The sequence below is a fragment of the Salvia splendens genome, chromosome 1, assembly GCF_004379255.2.
Source record: "Salvia splendens isolate huo1 chromosome 1, SspV2, whole genome shotgun sequence".
Taxonomy (NCBI): Eukaryota; Viridiplantae; Streptophyta; class Magnoliopsida; order Lamiales; family Lamiaceae; genus Salvia; species Salvia splendens.
Window position 1 is genome coordinate 30,428,204 of NC_056032.1, and position 20,418 is coordinate 30,448,621.

Here is a 20,418-nt window from a genome sequence, read left to right on the forward strand (position 1 = left end):
ATCAAGATTTAACCTATGTTTTGTATTAAAATCAATTTTTGTATTGATGAATTTATAATCAAGTTTCTATTAAAATATTAATATCAATATCAACTATCAACTATATAAAATAAGACTCAGGTGAATATGACATACTAGAGTCAAAGTTAAATGCACAACTATAAGTTTATATAAATAATTAAATGATTAAACGAATACTTAATAACATAATCAGTGGAGTATTTATGTGAAGGAAATACAATGGTGGCGGATAGATAAAGAACTATTTTTTTTAAATATCTCAAAATATTTAATTTTACAGAATTTTTCCAAACTTCAAATTATTTTTTGCAAAACATACATTAAAGTAAAAGTAATTTTAGGAAGATTCTATTGACATTCTTAGCATATTTTCATATGAAAGAAATTTGACAAAATTCATTTGCATGTTCATATGTTTGCTTGTCGACTGTTAATATCCTAATATTCAATAAACGTCAAGCAGATATAGATACGCTTTAATTCATATCCTAACTCTAAATATATACAAAATACAAAACACTTATCAGTCCATTAGATCTTGTGATCTAACAGTTAGATTAATGTTGCGTATATGTTTATCGATCTAGCATTGTATCATTCTAGTATGACATATATCAGTTGTTTGATTAAGAAATAAATATTTGTATCATTCTAGTAAATATAATAAAAAATTAAATTGTTGCATTTATTCAAGAAGCCATAATATAATAATAAAGAATCTTGTTCCAAATATCAGGCACTCCGGGGAGACACCAATGAACGCAATCGGAATAGGTGGTCGGATATGCTTGCTTCTCTTCAGTTATGGGGTATGGGAATTTTCTATAAATGCTTGGATGAGCATCCTTTCTGTAATCCGATAATTTTGTTATATTCAAATACTGGATATTGAGGCCTCTTTTCTCCATCTTTTCTAGAATTGATTCTGCCACCTCCATCATTTCTCGATCCGTGTAGATTCCCCAATACTCCACCTTCCATATTGGTTGTGTTTCGTTGTAGCAGTTGTATCCTTCATCCCATGTTTCCGCACTACCACAAGAATTGTCCAATTTAATAATTAATTGTGTCACATGATATATCAAATTAAAGTGGGGGTTCAGGGATGCCACCTTTAAATATATGCTCATTTACTAAGCATATCAAAAAGAAAGGATTAAATTAAGTAATACTACATGCACTTACAAGTAATGGCAAGGTGAGACACAGACACTCATAAAGAACATCTTAGTTTTGGTTCGGTTAATGTTGACTTCCAACCAATCAGACCACGTAGTTAGAGCCATTTCATAGCGACGATACTTCATTTCAACTTTTTTATAGATTGCATCAGAGCTCCCAAATGAGCACCATCTGAGAATTAAAATGAAACTGAGATAGATAGATAGAATACTTACAAAAAGGTCATGGTTGGTTCAAGCCACGACGTAAATGAATCAAAGATGAGTATATCTGCATCGTTCCAATGTTTGCCATGCTTCTCAATAGATACATCTATTGATTGTTGGCAATTGAAACATAAAAATGAATATAATAATATCTCATATCGGTCTACACAAAGAGCTTAATCCACTATATAAGTCCCATAGGCCTCTTCTCCTATCACCAATTGGTTTTAGGATGGAACCCATGAATTTCTATCATGGTATCAGAGCGGGTCGCCGACTGTGGGTCATATTTAACCGACCAAGCAGTATATCTGCGCTGAAACCGAAAAAAATGACTGACCTAGCAGTATAATTGGGCTGAAAATTTGGGCTAATGGTCCAACCGATCGGAAAAAAATTAGGCCGATTGTCCAATCGATCATAAAAAGTCCAACCCCTCCAAGATTCACCTTGAAGGGTTTGAGGGAGGGTGTTGGCAATTGAAACATGAAGCCGAACAAAATGACTGACCTAGCAGTATAACTGAGCTGAAAATTTGGGCCAATGATCCAACCGATCGGAAAAAAATTGGGCCGATTGACCAATCGATCATAAAAAAGTCCAACCCCTCCAAGATAGGATGGAACCCATGGATTCAAGTTTGAGGGAGGGTGTTGGCAATTGAAACATAAAAATGAATATAATAATATCTCACATCGGTCTACACAAAGAGCTTAATCCACTATATAAGTCTCATGGGCCTCTCCTCCTATCACCAATTGGTTTTAGGATTGTCACGACCGAGGTTGATTAAGGATAATCTAACTCCGGAATACCGTGACGTAGGGGGGGAGGGGTGTAAGAAGAGGGGAAAGAAATTGGGGAAAATAAGAATAATCTCAAAATAGATAATCGAGATACATTAAAGGGAAGAGTATTCAACGAAAAAGGCACTCGATCATGCAGACTCGAGTGATTGTTCATCCATATATTTAACTATCAGAGTTTTTAAACGAAATAAACGTTGCGTGCGTAAAGGCTAAAGGTACAGCGGAAGCAAAAGAACTCGGTTCCATGTTTGAAGACATGAACCTCCAAGAGTTTATTCTTGATAGATGACAGCACTCACTTTACCCGTCGCAGCTCAACCTGCACATTTAGAAATACATGCAGGACTGAGTACAAAAGTACTCAGTGAACACATTACCGAAAAATACAAATATACTTTTGAAAGTATTGTCAAGCCATCATCACAGTAACACCCAGGGGTTTTATTTAAAAGACCCGAGCTTACTAAAAATCTTTATTCGACTGCACAGTCTAAGTTCTTTCCATTCTTTGTCATATCCGATCACCTTGTGCCATGGACATGGTGTTCTCCCATGGTCACCTTACTTTCATGTGCCGGGAAGGTGGCCACCTTCCTCGGTCACCAGACCTGCCCTCTGGCCATAGGTCTCTTGTGTACACTAGTCCGAGTAGGGACACCACTCTCACTTGGACCCGAATTCGATTCACAACGCACTTTCTTGGCCTTAGCCAACAGATAGGCATCACACATAAAATATTTATGGCAAGACAACATCACTTGAAACAACAACGAACATAGGTTCGAGATTTCATAAAATATCACCTCCAAATAATTTGCATTTTTATCCACATTAGTATGTATGATAGGACAGTTCACCTCGTGTGTCTTCAAGTTTTTTTTAGGTATTAAATCCTTGCTTCGCGGTATCACTCTCCTCGCAAGTTCTCCCTTTTTAAGAAAAGAAGAGGTCGGACTATACTTAGCGTCAAACAGATAGTAATTAAATAATGCATAAAATTTTATATTATTCTTTATTGGTCTTGGGTTCTAAAGTTATACTCCTAAAATTTTTACTCTGGAAGATTTAATTATTCCAACATAACTAGATTAGTACATGGAACTATAAATACTCAAATAATAAAATCTACAAAGCCTTCATTAAAGACATACTAGTACTCCCCTTTTAATCCCACGGCCTAGATTAAAGAATTCCGGAAATAGGCCTTTAATTAATTTTCTACAACCATTATTTAAAACTTGGCTGTCACTTATTTCCCCTACTAAAGTAGCCCAAGTGAAAATAAATCAGTGGCCCAAATCAATTAAAAGACTCACTTATATATCCAATACTCATCACTTAATCCCTAACTCTACCCACAAAGGAGCAGCTCTCCCCCTCCATCTCACTCCCAGCCACCGCCACTGCAGCGAGCGCGACGGCTAACCGCCGGCACCACCGTCTTGCCGCCGCCTTTTCCTTCTCAGGTCTGCCCCTGCCGCCACTGTGCATGCACAGGCTGCGGCTTCGCCGCCCTTCTCTCAACGATCCGGCTGTCTCCGGTTAACGGGCGAGCTCTCCACCTCCACACCAGTTCACCGATACCCCCCTAAGGCAAGAGTCTGGTACTTATTGGTTTATGCTCTAAATTTGTTTTTCTAAAGAATTCCTATTATAGTGATATTCATCCTATTATTTTTGCATAGATTGTGGACTTATTTCAAATTATGAGAGTTTGAGTTCTCGTCACTTTATGTTTCTAGACTATGAAGACTTTCTATTCCTTTTGTCAATTTCTATCACTATATGCTTATATGTGATGCAATAATTGAAGGAAGACATAAAAAGTGGTTTATGGTGTTACCTTATAAAAAAGGCAGCGTATATTAAATTTCCAGATTCTGCACTTCCTGTCGTTCTCGGTCCCACTCTTAATTCTTTTCTATTCCTTGCTTGTAGGTATATATATAAGTTGGTGAGATTTTGTTGAAAAGGATGGGTGTGAAATCAGAAAGTTACGGTATTTATATACCTCTCGCATCTGGCAAGTGGTGATGCAAAAAGGAATGAAGCATTAAATGTTACTGACAAGGTTCATGTTATTCTCTGGGAGATTATCCTTCTGTCAGGTGGAGAACTTTAATCATATGGTTGGAAGGGTTAGAGAAAATTTAGGAAGGCTATAGGACGTTGATCTTGTGCAGACTCATTAAATGCTCATGCCAAGTTGTTCTTCCATCGTACGTAACCGCCCATGGAGATCAATAATGTGATCATACTTATTAATTTATTGTTATCATTATTAGTAATTTGTTTATTATATTTTTTTTCATATTAAATTAGTCAAGGCAACACCACAAACTTCTTTTGCATGTCTATACTAAAATTTCATATATTATTATTATTATTATTATTATTATTATTATTATTATTATTATTATTATTATTATTATTTTTCTTTTAACATCAACGGGGTGGTCTCCTATTATTACAACGAACACTAGTCCATACACATTTGTAGTTAAGCTATTAATAATAGATGATAATAGTCTCGGGTTGTTACAAGGATGAAACCCATTGATTTCTATCAGTGATTCTAAGTATTCGATCTCTTATAGAGTGAGTGTTTGGATCATCGCAGTTTGACTCTACTAGTAATGGTGACCAATAGAACTCAATAGCTGCATTGTATTCCTTCATCAAATTCAGACTTATTATCATCGAATAAATCAAATCAGACTTATAAAAATATAGATTAAAAAACTCACAATCGCGTTGAACACAAACAAATTATCATATCTCATCAAACTCTTTATCAACGATTGATTGAGATTAGATTCGATTAGACAAAGCATTGAAACCCATTGATTCCTGTTCTAAGAATCTCCAACAAACACAACCCTCTTGCCTCTTATCTTCTCCAGCAATGCAGTCCCATTAAACCTATATATATTTTTAAAATCTTCTGATTTAAACAAAATAAAAACAGTAAAATGGAAAATAAGTATAAAGAAATCAAAACATTGGAAGATCACAATGATGAGGTTGCCATCTCCATTTTGATATTCAAACTCTTTTCTTCCACTATTTCTTACAAGCATAATCACCTATCATGAAACTACACCTCTCTTCATCGTACAACGGTCGTGAAACGTCGTCGTAAATCCATTTGCCTGAAAACAAATCGAACCTAGCCTCCTCATTTCCAGCTGCAACGACATTGTTGCCTTCCTTCGTCGTTTCTCGATTCTCTTCTTTTGATTCTTCCTCCCTCACTACATTGTTGTCGACGGTGAGATAAAGAATAGCGCTGGCCAAAGCTACGAGGAAGAAAGTAGCGATGTAATGAGACTTGATGAATTTAATTCTGAGCTTTCAAAGATTCATATTTTTGCACATTTTTAGCAAGTGATAGGATCAGATCTATATATTAAAATGTAGACATATTTTGTAGATTCACATTTTTCGATGACTTTGGTAGTACTATTGTAATAGTATTTGGATATTTAATTATTGAGATTAAATCAAATTATTTGATAAAGCAGCTCATCTCGTTGCTACTGAAATAAGGTCATCAACTAATAAAGGCCAAGTTAGTCCAGGAGTAGTGGTTTCAACTTTCCACTGATAAGAAATTGTAAACATTAAAGTAAGTAAACGAAAGTGTGTTTTTTAAAAGAACAAATATATTCAAAGTTTAGGTAGGTTAGCTAACGTCTAATTAAAAATTCATTGAATATAACACCCATCAGGAGATTTTGGGCCTTAATCCGCAAACCCAATCGAATAGGATTAGTCGGACTTCACCGAAGGCGGATTTGGTACACCTGTGATCAAACCAAAAAAAAAATTCATTGAATATTCCTAAGCATTAAACGAGGATATATATAATGTATTACCTCCGTCCACAAAAAATAGACTAATTTTATTATTTTGGATAGTCCACTAAAATTACACAAATTTCTAAATATATAAAGTTTAAATTAATTAGATACTACTAATAATGTGAACCTCACAATCCACTAACACTATTTTCACCATATTTTCTCTTTCTCTTTCTCTTACTTTTTCAATTATACATTAAAACTCGTGTCATTTACAACTTAGTATATTTTTAGTTGACGGAGGTAGTACTCCCTTCGTTTCGCCTTAATAGACTCATTTCATTTTCTGCACTCATTTTGAAAATATAATACTCCACCCGTTCCCTCGTATTTGAGTCATTTTTCCATTTTGGAAAGTTCCCTCATAGTTGAGTCATTTCCATATATAGTACTCCATCCATCCGCGGATAGGAGTCTCATTTTGTTTCGGCATGGCTTTTAAAAAATGTTAAGAAAAGTAGGTGGAATAAAGTTAAATGATATGTGAGTGGAATGAGTTAGTGAAATATGAGGCATTTTACCATTTATAACACTCCCTCTGTCCCACCAGAAATGAAACGTTTTCCTTTTTTTATTGTCCCATTAAAAATGAACGTTTCTAAAGTATAAATAACGCTATCTCTACTCTTTCATCTATCTTACTCTACTCTCTCTTCATTAACTCACAAAACAACATTACATAAAATCTCGTGCCGAAAACCAAATGTTTCATATTTGTTAGGACGGAGGGAGTAATTATGAACCGGGACTCATATTCGCAGACGGACTAAAATGAAAAAACATGACTCATATTCGCAGAATGAGAGAGTAATAACTAACACTTTTCCTCACTCTTACTTTATTCTCTTACTTTATTCTACTTTATTCACTTTCTACTCTATTCTCTCAACTTTTTTCTCATCTTACTTTTTTTTAATCTATTTAATTAAAACTAAGGACTTGTTCACTTAGCCATTTAGGAAAACCCGTATTTATAACTGGGACAATATTGAATACAGGTGGCCCACCAATAAATGGATCGAATCTGTTCATTCAGTACTGGGTGATTAATGTATATCCTCATATATGCGTAAAGACTAAATTACCCTTTTGATAAAGCCCTAATTCCACCAAAAATGTAAAAGACATCTCCAATTCTGGTTCAACTTTCAATCAAAACTGAAAATCACGAACTTTGGTAGATTTCAAACTGGGGAATGCTGAGATGAATAGTGCGGGTTGTGATTCGTATATTGGGCTTAACAAGTTTAGAACTTAAACACTGAACGTCCATATTTCACTAGTTTTGAGCTCAAACTATGTAACGCCCCACTTTTCGAACCCTAATTTTCGAACCCTAAGACGATTTCTTTAATTTCTTTAATGTCGCGAATTAAATGATGAATTGTTATGTGATTCCTTTGGTGACCTAATTTTGATTTGACCGAGTCAAAATTGTTGATTTTATGACGTGGCTTTAATTAATTGACGCGGAATGAAATATATATATAGCCGTGAATTATATTTTATTTTGGAGAGTGAGAATTAAATAGGATCATCAACAGTACCTTACCCATTTTTGGAATTTTTGACCACTATGAATTATTGGAGAGGAATTCTATTTTTCTTGGATTTAATTATTTGCTTGGGATAATTATCCAATTAAATCCAAATCCAATTATTCTTTATTTCCTCCATGGAAACTTCGACCCCTATGACTTGTCCATGGAGATTTCGAAATCTCCCAATTTTTGGGAGGTGTGAATGATTCATTATTCATTTTGATCCCTTATATATTTCTTTCCATGATTTAATTGGAATATCCTATCAAATCTTACCTTACCTTAATTTATTAAAGATTTGGAAATTATTCCTTGTGGGAGAATTAAATCACATGCCTATTTCCATATTGTGGGAGGATTTTATTTAATTTTCCTGCTCCGTATTATTTTATTCTACTCCGTGAAATACCAAATAAAATCATAGGCTGATTAAATAGCCCATGATTTTCGAAAATCCTCCTTATTCTCCCTCATATTTCACGCCAATCATCCCCATCAAATCTCCCCAAATCCTCCTCTAATTATTTTCCCCAAATCTTTGATTTAATTGTGAATATTCTATTCCTAAATTCTATAAATGAAAGACTAAACTAAAACCTAAACCTAGCCCCCCCAAAACACACGCCTACACTCCCTCTCACACGCCCATCTCCCCTTCTCCAATCCTCTCCCTTATTCTTCTACTCTACTCAAGATCCTTTCGATTCGCCAATAGTTTGTTGAACAATCAAGAGTTATATTCGTTTCCACCGATTGTTTCGTTCAAGAAAGGTACAATCAAACCTCTATTCTTCATTCTTCTCCATCCAAACATTCTTTTGACTCCCTCATGCATCTAGTGAGTGTAGGGATTTCAAATCTAAGGATTTAATCGGTGGGGAATTTGCATTTGTATGTGTGTATCCGTTTTGAATGCAATTTCATGAAGTCTAAATAAATCATTGGTGAATGATGTGCGATTTTATGAAAACATGAGTGTGAGGACTCTTTTAAGCATGTTTGTGTGTTCAAAGCATGAAAAGGTTGTGTTTGAATGAATGGGGATGAAACCCTAATTCGAATTTTGAAACATGAAAAACTGTGAGTTCGGACAGTAGATTCTGACACGTTTTTTACTGACCAAATGAACTCCTTTTTGTACGATTCATTTTTCTGACTAAACTTAATGGTGTCTTCTATGTTGTGTGTGAATTTCAACCTATTTGGATAAAATATGAATTTTTGGTGAATTTTTAAAGTTGACTGCGCATTTCTGCCAGAAACTGTTTTCTCGACCAGTGAGTTACGTTTTCTATTTGACCGACCTAAAAAGGTTATTTTGACATGATTTTTAAACTGGAAGTTATTTTATGAGTCTACTGCGGTGTGGTAAAATTTTAGCCCCAACGGAAGTCGTGTGAATTTCTAGTGATTTTTACAAAATGATATCGCAGTGCTGCCAGATTTCTATCTTTACAAAAGCAACTATGTTATTTCGTGAAATGATATACATGATTTATATAAGTGTTTAAGAACCACTCTATGATGAAGTGATGTGTTATTCGTTGATGTGAACTATGGTGTGTTCCCTTGTGTTGATGAACGTTTGGGAATGGGTACATTAAAGAGACGATGGAAGGAACGATAGGGCAAGCATAATAATTTATTATGATAAAAGGCTGATTGGATTGTGGTGTTGATAAGGGTGGTCGTGCGTATGTGAGCACAAGGAACGGGGTTTGCGTTGAGTTGTATATTGTGATACATAAGCAAGCGAGGTGAGCTCTCTTTTACTAATCTCTGTTACGTTTAAAAAGTATGATTGTGGAGCTATAAGGGTGGTTTAAAGTGTTTATCATGCCGTGATTTTTTTTAACATGCCTATCTGATGTGGCTTTTGCCACTATTATTTAAATCGAATTCGGGTCCTCGTAGGGCCGCAAACCCTACTTGGATTAGTGTACACCTATGGTAGACTGTATGCTAGCGTACGGGCTGGCCGGTCTAGTGACCTGGTTTGCGGCCGCATTCCTTGTCATGTATTGGCAGATATGGCTAACGTCTATGGGAAAATGACTGATCAGTCGACTTTTACAATGGGAACGATTTTGAGTGCCTCGGGCCTTTCTAAAGCTAAATCCCGATGGTTACTTACGAATGGCATGATAAGCTATATCTTTATTAAAAATATTTTCGGCATTAGTCTACTGAGTATTTTTATAAGTACTCAGCCCTGCATGTGTTTTCCTTATGTGCAGGTTGAGCGGTGACGAGCGGTTGGCGGTGTTGAGCAAATTAAACAAATTGATAGTATAGTCTTGAAACTCCGAGTGTCGTCGTGTCTTCACACATGACTTCACTCTTTCTCTTGGTCGGTTTCCGCTGCGATATTTCTTTTACTTATTTGCTGTTGGGCTTGAACTTGAATTTGTTCGATTATTGGATTTTTAAAGTCTTGTTGGATAATGTCAAACTCTTAATCTTTTCCTTGAATATTAATGTCCGGCCCAACTCATTATTTAAACCCGGGTCCTCATCTTGTTTTATACTTAATTGCTCATTTAATATGTTGGTCAAACCTCCTTGATGAAACCCTAGCCTATTTTCCTTGTTATATTTAAGTCTGTTTAAGTCGCGATCGTCGCATTTATTATACCCTAGAAGGGCGGTTGTGACAAACTATCTCTCGCTTTAGCTACAGGTCCCTGATCAACACGAAATTTTCTTATTGTGCCTCGTGAGGAAAAGGCATAAAGGCCTGTTGGAGGCATAGCTCGGGAGATAACTCTATACCTTACTTGCTTGGGACTGATCTTGTCTTCTCCCTACTTTCTTTTAGGGCTAGCTCCCACTCGTTACTAACTCAACTATCCAAAACAGACAAAGTGAACGAGTCCTAAACATCTATTTCTTAAACTCCGTGACGAAAGTTTCACCTCAATTATGAGGGAACGAAGGGAGTGATAAATAGTTAAAATGGAGAAAAAGTAAAGTAAGAGAAAAATAATGTAGAAAAAATTTCAAGATATGGAGCAAATGTGATTAGATGTGTTAATAATAATTTTTTCTATTTTTAAAAATAAATGTGACATACTCCTTCCATCTCAACTAAGTTGAGTCGTATTCGTTTTTGGGACGTCCCAGCAAAGTCGAGTCATTTCTTTTATTGAGAAAAAAGCAAAACATCCAATCACTATTACTTTATTTCATCACCTACTTTACTCTCTCTTATCTCTCATACTTTTTTCTCTCTCCTATTTTACTTTACTTTCATTTAATCCATTCAACCCAATTTCTTAATCTTCATGCCCAAAAGTTTTGTACCAACTTAATTGGGACGAAGAGAGTAATTTTTAGAAAAAAAAACTGAAGTTTGGTACTCACCTATTCCGAAATGAATGTTAAACAACTGATACGCACGTATTTTGTTAAAAGAGCCACAAGTCAAGCACAAACACGACAACTAAGAACATTCACAATATAGATAGCCCTTCCAACAGACTGATAGACCCTTGATTTATCTATCGTATTAGACCACCAAAGATATGTAGTGAGAAGAATAAAAAGATAAATCCAACTCCTAGTTGGAGTTATAGGAGGAGATTTCTTCCAGAACTAGGAATGAGAATAAGTTGATAGTACTTTATTTCTCAATTAATCAAAATACTATAGACTTCTAAACTCTAAAATGTATCTTGCTAATCAAGCAAGATAAATAAATAAAAAAACTTACAAAAGATATAGAAATTATTATTAACAACTAACTAAAATAAAAGATATGTTAAATTAAATAAAATCAAGAAAGGTATAGTGGAGATGATCTTCTGCAAGATTTTCTAGATCAAAGGATCCTATCACAATCCCCATAAAATTCCTTTTGCCACATTATATGTCTATCTCACAGCCCTCTCATCCTCTCAAAGCCTTCCCTTCAGCCCTCCAATTTAATTATATCCAGAGAGAAAATTTATACTCGGGGAGAATAAGATATGTGAATAAAATAAAATGAAAAGAGTTGTATAAAGAGGGTTAAAATAAAATAAAATAAAACAATCGGGATGGCACCAGCTCGGCGCGCAATGTCGCCGAGCGTCCGACCATGCCCTTCCCTACGGCCATTGCTGAGCGCCATCCGACGGCGTGTAACCTGCAATAGTATTATTTCGAGTTTGATTCGAAATAATTATACAATAGTTAATATAAAAATTATTTTTATCAAAATTAATTGATAAAAATATAGTGGAACATGAGTCCCGGTTGAGTTCGACACGGGTTTTAAGAAATATAAAGGAAAGTTGGTGAAAAAATATAGTGGAACGTGAGTCCTACTTTTTTGTATTAGTTTTATAATAAAATGTGAGTGAAAAAAGGTTAGTGGAATGTGGGGCCTAATACCATTTATGGAATATTCTAATCGGGACTCCTAAAGTGGGACGGATGGAGTAGTATTTTATTTAAAATTTTAATATTTTTCTAAATTATTGTGGAATAATTAGTATTTTGATTTATTCTAAACTAATTTAAATTTATAAGTTGATTTTCAATGAAAAATCTCAAAAAAATAATTATTATATATGCATAACTTATGAACGTTTATGACTACCCTAAAAGTAATTAATAAATGCCGAGAATTCAAAGCTGGGCGGCCTAAATTATACTCTATGGGACCGATATGAGCTATTCAGATACTAACTAAAATATAACTCGTCAACTTATCGGCTAGTCAGTACCAACATTTTAGGTAATCGATAGGATAATGCCCGAAACCGAATGGACATCTCAATCTGAATTCAAGAACTTCGTACTTATATGTGTCTATTCCTAACATAACTAGTACAAATCGACGTCGGATTATAACACCACACTTTCCCTTATTAGCAATACATATTGCACATGTTTGGTAAGATAAATAACTCATCTATGAAAGGAATTCCATGAACAATAATGTTATTTTTATTCATGGAATTTCATCTCTAAATTTTTATTCATAGAACTTCATCTCTAAATAATGACATTTTTATTTATGAAATTTCATTTCTAAATGATTTATCTACCCTACCAAAAACATAGTTTGGTAGCACTTAAACATGGATTGAATTGTTAAACAGAGTTGTGGATCTGAGTCGTGATGTTTTGAATTTTGCATGGTTATGGATGTTTACTGTGTTCTGCTTGTTTTGCTCGACCTAGTAGTTTTGATCTAGTCATTTCATGTTTGATCGCAATGTTTGAAGTCGGATTTGTGATTACTCTGTTTTCGTATGTTTGATGCTCTGTTTTGCTTCTGTTAAGTTAGATTGTTGAAGAAGATGAAGGTAGAAGTTAGTTAGGAGTCGGATCTCTGTTGGTGTTGTTACTTTTTGTAGCTTTTCTGTCCTCATAACCAATTCGGGAAAATGGTCTCCACTACATGTTGCGTATTGCCCAGTTGTTTTTGGAAATTTTTTACTTGGTCTAGTAGTTTGGTTGTTGAATATTTTCTAGTTAAACTTCATTTCTGTTACCCATGGATGTGTACGTTCTCTTTCTGTTCCCTAGATCTAGCAGATATGATTGTCACCTTTAATTTCCCCCAAGTCTAGTAGTTAATTTAGTCTTAACCCATGAGTTGCGTGTCGGCAACTAACCCCTTCCAAGTCCTCTGAACACTTGCTTACCCCATCTATCTCTGTGGGATCAATCCTTACTACCATGTACTAGCCAATAGTAAATGGGTTAAGGTTTTGATAGTGATTGAGAGTATCCCAACGACACAGTCTGATAGTTTAGAGAGTTCCTAGACCTAGCCGTAGAGTGAATCCTCTGGGCCTGTTTGATCTTCACCACACACACACACACACAATCACAGTCAATCAATCAGCACTATCAAATGGCGCCGTTGCCGGGGATAGATGGCGTATTCTATGTTTGTGTTTAGAGTGATTTGGTGTATATAGTTTTGATCTGTTTTTATTTTCTTCTTTCCTTTTTCAGTTTATGAGAAAAGGCTCGAGGTACAGGTACTGGAACAATACATCAAATTGGAGGGATAACCACACTAGTTGGCGGGCCAAGGAAACAACAACCCCTGTTACCACTAGGTCTGGGTTGACCACAGCAAACCCAACACCTTCGAGTTCGGGAAGTGAGGCAGACCCAGTCTCACTTTGGAAGAGAGAGCCGGAATTACTTCCGGAGTTTGAAGAAGGGCAGCCAGAAATCATGGCAGAGATAATTGATAATGATCCAGAGATAGGATCACTCAACGCCCATCTGAATGGCGAACCATCTCAAGCTATAGTCATTACCCCAGCCCAGCAGGCGATCGATATCAAAACGAACGTGTTGGCCAGGATGCCACACTTCTATGGGCGGAAGATTGAGTGCCCATATGAATTCCTCCATGAATTCTGCAAACTTTGCAGTATTCAGAAGAGGCCCCCTAATTCGACTGAAGAGGATTACAGGTTGCGCGCGCTCCCGTTCGCGCTGAAAGGTGAGGCTAACACATGGTTATTAAGGTTACCGGCCAATTCTATCCGCACGGGGGCATACTTCAGACTGTTTTTCTTGGACTACTTCTTCCCCGCGAACAAGACGAATGCCCTCAAGAAGGAGATTCTAGCATGCATACATGATTATGATGAGTCCTTGAGCCAGTATTGGTCATGCTTCAAAGGATTGCTCGATTCTTGCCCCTACAACCGAATGTGCGAAGCAGAGGTCTACAACATTTTCTACGAAGGGGCGAATCCAGAGTCCAAGGATTTGCTGAACTCCTCAAGCGGGGGAAATTTTACAAAGAAACAGGTGAGTGAGGCCAGAGAGATTCTAGGAAGATTGATTGATGCAAAAAAGGCGTATGATTCCCCCCGTACTATCCTTAGAAGGGGAAATGTGGATGTAGTGAATGTGCAAAATGAGGATAGGATGGACGCTAGGATGGATAAGCTGGAGAAGACGATTCTGACCGCCATAGAAAAAAATAATCCTCCGGCCCTAGCAGAGAAGGCCAAACAAATTCCATGCCCAGAGGAAGGATACCATTGCTATGGGAGTCAATGGGAGATGGAATGCCAAGCCCAAGTGAATGCAGTCGGAAACTGGAACCAAAACAAACAGAACAATTATTAGAACGTTTGGAAGATCAAGGATGCTCCATGGGGAGATCATCCTAATTTCATGTGGGCTGATGGGAACCAGAATCCACCACCTCAACCACAGAACACGAATCTACCTGAAGGATAATCTAACTGGCCCAACAGAAAGAAGGTGGGGCAGAATTTCCAGCAGAACTGGTCCCACAGGAATCAAGAAGGACAAGGTAACTGGGGGAATAGTAACCAAGGGAGCCAACCTAACTGGGTCAACAGGAATCAAAACCAACCCTCAAGCAACTATGTTCCACCCCATCAGAGGAACTACCAGGGCCATAATTCAAACCTTCCAGCCAATTACCAAGGAAACTAGGGACCGCATGTCTAGTACAATTCGAACCAGGGGCAACAAGGGAATTTCAACCCGAACCAAGGATCAAATTCGGATCAGCCATATCCCAAGCAGCCAAGGAGTACAGATGATATAATGGGAGACTTACTCAATTCGCAACAGCATTTTGAGAACAACATGCAGGACAATAATGACTTGGTCCACAAGTTGACCGACGCCTAGCAAGAACAGAAAGTCGCAATGGACATGCTAGCCAAACAAATGTCTCAAATTGCCACCTCGTTGAATGAGATGCGTGGAAACGAAGGAAGAATCCATGCCTTAGTGAAACCACCGAACAGAGCAAACATCAGTCCAATAACCTTGAGATTAGGAAGGGAGTATAAAGGGCTAACAATGAAGGCTGATAAGCAAGGGCCGACTGTGATGAGTAAGGAGACAGAGGGCACAGTTCAACAGAAGGGAAACACCGAAACAGGGGAAACCAGAGCAGAGGATGATCCGACCTTCTTGAACCCCGAAACTGAAGTGCAAAATGAAGAAGTGAGGAAAGAAACTGGAGGGTTTTTCAAGGGAGACTCCAGCAAGACAGTTAAGTCATTTCCCTATCGTGGGGAAGGTAGAAAAAGGAAAGATGATCCAGTGGATTTCTTGGAAATTTTCGGCAAACTGGAAATCAACCTACCATTTTTACAGGCTCTAAAATTAGCTCTTTTCAGTAAGTTTATCAAGGAGTTCATTGCGGGTAAGACCAAGCCGGATGGAAAAATCATGATCGGAGAGAATATTTCAGCAGTGATACAGAAGATGAGGCTTCCATCAAAGAGAACCGGCCTAGGTATGTTTACTCTACTCATTGAAATAGGTAACGTGAAAGTTGATCATGCAATGTGTGACCTGGGCGCGTCAATAAATGTGTTACCTCTTTCGCTTTACAAGAAATTGGTAGGAGTAAGGTTAGTTGATACGAAGATAGTGATCCAATTGGCTGATAGGTCATGCATAAGCCAAGAAGGTGTGTTAAAAAATGTGATAGTTAAGGTGCATGATTTCTTGTATCCTGCTGATTTCCATGTAATTAAGATGAGTGAACATGAATCTGCTGAGTCTAGCGGAGTGCTTTTAAGTAGACCATTCCTACGCACAGCTAAGACTATAATTGATGTTTTTAATGGAACAATTTGTTTGGACTATCATGGGGAGAAATTCACTTTCAACATTGATGAGGCTATGAAAAAACCTTTAGATGTGGAAAATCTTCATGCCGTGGGTATTATTAACCCCTTGGTCCAGGAATATCTTGAGACTGAACTCATGCAGGAGTAGATTGATAATTCAGAGTTGAGTCACTCAATCGATGAAGAATTAGCAGTATGGTGTGTGGCAATGAACACTCAAGAGTTGACAGATGAGGAGTTGACAGAGGCAATCGTGGAGTTTTGTAAGAATCCGAAGTCTGCCAGGTCAAGGGGATCTGCCTATTTGGCCAGTTTGGAAACAATACCAAACCGAGAGGATTCAGTTACCAAGAAGATGGAAGAGAATCCACTGCCCCAGGAAGACAGTCCACCGAAGAAGGAGTTGAAGGCACTTTCACCAGGCCTGAAGAATGCCTACTTGGAGAAGCATGAAACATTCCTTGTTATAATCAACAACAACTTGACCAAGGAGTAGGAAGGTGAATTATTGGAAGTGCTCAAAAGGAACAAGAAAGCCATATGGTGGACTCTGTCAGACCTGATAGGCATCAGCCCCGATCTCTACATGCATCACATCCGCTTAGAAGAAGGTGCAAAGGCCCATCGGGATCCACAAAGAAAGTTGAATCCGAACATGAGAGAAGAGGTCCTGAAGGAAGTGTTGAAATTAGTATCCATGGGAATTATCTATTCAATTCCAGATAGTGAGTGGGTAAGTCCGGTGCACATGGTACCGAAGAAATCTGGAATACAAGTGGTGAAAAATGAGAAGAACGAACTAGTGCTCACGAGATTACTCACTGGATGGAGAATGTGTATCGATTACAGAAAGATGAATACAGCCACGCGGAAAGATCATTTTCCCCTGCCTTTCATCGACCAAATGCTGGAGAGGTTAGCCGGGAAACAATACTTCTGTTTTATCGATGGTTACAATGGTTATTTCCTAATTTATGTAAATCCAGAAGACCAGGACAAGACCATCTTCACGTGTCCGTTCGACACGTACGCTTATCGGCGAATGCCCTTTGGACTCTGCAACGCACCTGGAACCTTCCAGAGGTGTATGATGAGCATTTTCGCGGACTTATTGGAGGAGTGTATAGCAATTTTCATGGACGACTTCACTGTCTGTCGGGACTCATTTGAGTCATGCCTAGGTCATTTGGACGTTGTGTTAAGAAGGTATCAGGAAAAGAACCTCGTCCTTAACTTCGAGAAGTGCCACTTCATGGTTCCTAGGGGCACTGTCCTAGGGCATGTTGCATCCGAGGGAGGAATTCAAGTAGAAAAAGTGAACGTAGATGGGATCTCGAAGTTGTCTTACCCTACAAATCAGAGGGAAGTAAGAGGGTTATTGGGCCACGCTGGTTTTTACGGGAGGTTTATTAGAGATTTCGTAAAGATTGCACAACCGCTTACTCGTGTCCTGCAGAATGATGTAGATTTCATCTTCGACGAAGCATGTCTAGGGGCTTTCCAACTTTTGAAAGACAAGCTTGTATCGGCCCTGATCATCAAAGCTCCAGAATGGAATCACCCATTCGAGGTGATGTGCGACGCGAGTAACTTCGCGGTTGGAGCATCGCTAGGTCAAAGGATTGAAGGGAAGAGATTTGTAATCTTCTATGCCTCGAAGACTCTCAACCAGGCCCAGAAGAATTACGACACTACGGAGAAAGAAATGTTAGCTATTGTGTACTCATTCGAGAAGTTCCGACCATATCTGTTAGGGTCGAGGGTGATTGTATTCACGGATCACGCAGTTATTAAATATTTGTTAGCCAAGAAGGAGTCTAAGCCGAGACTGATTCGCTGGGTCGTGTTACTTCAAGAGTTCGATTGGGAAGTTAGACACAAGAAAGGCATTGGGAACAAGGTGGATGGTCACTTAAGCAGGATACTTCAGGGTGATAATAAAGAAGATATTCCAGACGCATTCTCGGAGGAGCATCTGTATTATGTGGTGGAATCTCCTAGACCTATCAGTTGGGTGGTAGTGTTAGCGTTAACCGGCCCAAGAGATTCGGACAAAGGGAAGTGTAAGCTGAATGCAGAACCGTGGTTTGCGGACCTGGTAAACTACTTGGTCACGGGGAGTTACCCAGCACTCCAGAAATCTCCCGAGCCTAGAGGATGAAACTTAAGAGTGAATCCATGTATTATTTCTAGGATGACCCTTACCTTTGGAGGATGAGTTCAAATCAGGTGATTAGAAGATGTATCTCCGAGTGGGAACAAAATGATGTCTTGAATCATTGCTACGCACTGGCATGTGGTTGTCACTTTGCACCGAGAAAGACAGCTCAGAAAGTTTTGGATAGCGGGTTTTACTGGCCCACATTGAATAAATATGCTTTTGAATTTTGCCAGAGTTGCGTTAGATGCCAACACACTGTGGGGATTTCTGCGAGGGATAAAATGTTGCAGGTTCCTATTATTGTTTGTGAGATTTGCGATGTGTGGGGAATGGACTTCATGGGTCCCTTTCCATCGCCATATGGGAACACCTATGTACTTGTTGCGGTGGACTATATGTTCAAATGGATAGAGGCCAAGGCTACAAGTTCTTGCGAGTCAAAACAAGTGGCAAAATTTTTGAAAGCTAATATATTCAACCGATATGGTGTGCCCCGAGCGATCATTTTAGATCAGGGGACTCATTTCTGCAATCGAACGGAAAAAGCTTTAATGAGAAATATGGTGTTCACCATCGGCTATCTACTCGATGATGTTGGGTTCCAATCCTCTAAACCATAGATCTGCTTCACCTTTTAAAAAGATGGGAGTAGTTGTCAGCTTCAAATCCTCCTCACTTGATCCCTTTGGCCTTTTCTGCACTTTGCAAATTGTGTCGAACTCACGAAGGAATTCAATCGGGCTTTCAGCACTCACTCCCAAAAAGGTAGGTAAGATGGCAAGAACTTCTGGGTTCACATACACCGCTTCCTGCCCCTGAGTGATAGATATGGCAGATGTCAGCTCATTTGCCGAGTTGGCATAGAGTGTACCTATCTCCAGATCGTCTTTCTGATCACAAACCATGATGGGTCCTTCTTGGGTTTCCTCCTTGTCTGGGGTGACTATTGATTTATGCAGACTCACAAAGGAGATGTCCTTACTTTCTTCACAGCTGGCTTCCGAGTCGATTGGTGGAGTGGGAGGTGATTCGTTTTGAGCAGTCTGTGGCTCAACTCTCTCTTCTTCCTCTATTTGCCTCCTGGACTCGGTGCCTTCGAACTGGGGAAAATAGAAAATAACAAAAGGTTTATTTACAAAGTTTAAACTAAAATTTTCAAATGAAACCTAAGACGCTCCGCCCGTCTATGCGTTCCCTTGCTCCAGTAGCTTCCTTGGTTCACACCAGCAGGGAAAACGCTTGATACATATAGATAAGGACATTGATTCTTATATGTTGTTTCCTTGAGCTGTCCCTAAGCTGAAATCAAAAGAAACAGAGAAAATATCAACAATATTTACACCCAAGGTGTTTCACTACAAATGTAGGATATGAAGGGGTTGGTAGCGGAAGCGTGCGTTCTAACGGATCACATAATACATATCTATGTAGCAGATTATTCAGACAAAATCTATTCGCGTAATTATCACATGTATCATGCTCATAACTTGAATTTCTAACATGCTTTAGCACAAATAATCCCTAAACATGCTTGCTACGGAGTTAGCCAATTTACCGATTTGATTCTCCAAACAATCGCCGATTGCTTGCGCCTTCTTCACGATGATTTTCAATACTAGACCACAGATCTTCTGACTGGTGTCCTGAACTGTATTCCGACATCAGGGTGGGCTGATCTTATCGAAACACTAGGACTCGAATAAAGAATACAGAACTTTCTCACGGAGGAGGAGCTGAATATCTCACGGAGGAGAATTCATTCTGAAAAAATCGTCCCTTTCATTATTATGGAATGGACGAAATTTTCATGTTCATTAATTGTGTATTTTCTGTCTCTTTTATTCTCCTATTTATATTAAGTTCATATTGGGCCCAGTCAGGGATCTATGGAAGGTTTTGGATATGGGCTCCCGCAATTAGCTTTTGACTAATTAAATTGAACCCACAATTTAATACAAGCTTATATTGGAATATTACGAGCATCCACTACAGACGTAATACTGAACTCCCCATCCAAATCTGAAATTACAAGTAATCCGTGTTTCTATTT

General features: G+C 38.1%; 1 protein-coding gene and 1 pseudogene across 1 annotated transcript; one reads left to right on the top strand and one right to left on the bottom strand.

Moving 5' to 3' along the window:
* Positions 1–710: 710 nt before the first annotated feature.
* Positions 711–7,637, bottom strand: LOC121768222 (annotated as a pseudogene).
* A 7,632-nt stretch (positions 7,638–15,269) lies between these two features.
* On the top strand, positions 15,270–16,355 carry LOC121768296. The gene has a single exon (XM_042164787.1). It carries the CDS (start codon positions 15,270–15,272, stop codon positions 16,353–16,355), a length of 1,086 nt encoding a protein of 361 aa, XP_042020721.1.
* The last annotated feature ends 4,063 nt before the right edge of the window (positions 16,356–20,418 follow it).

Excerpts from the sequence above, each read along its gene's own strand:
- LOC121768296 (XM_042164787.1), top strand. The coding sequence starts at position 15,270 with ATGGACATGCTAGCCAAACAAATGTCTCAAATTGCCACCTCGTTGAAT.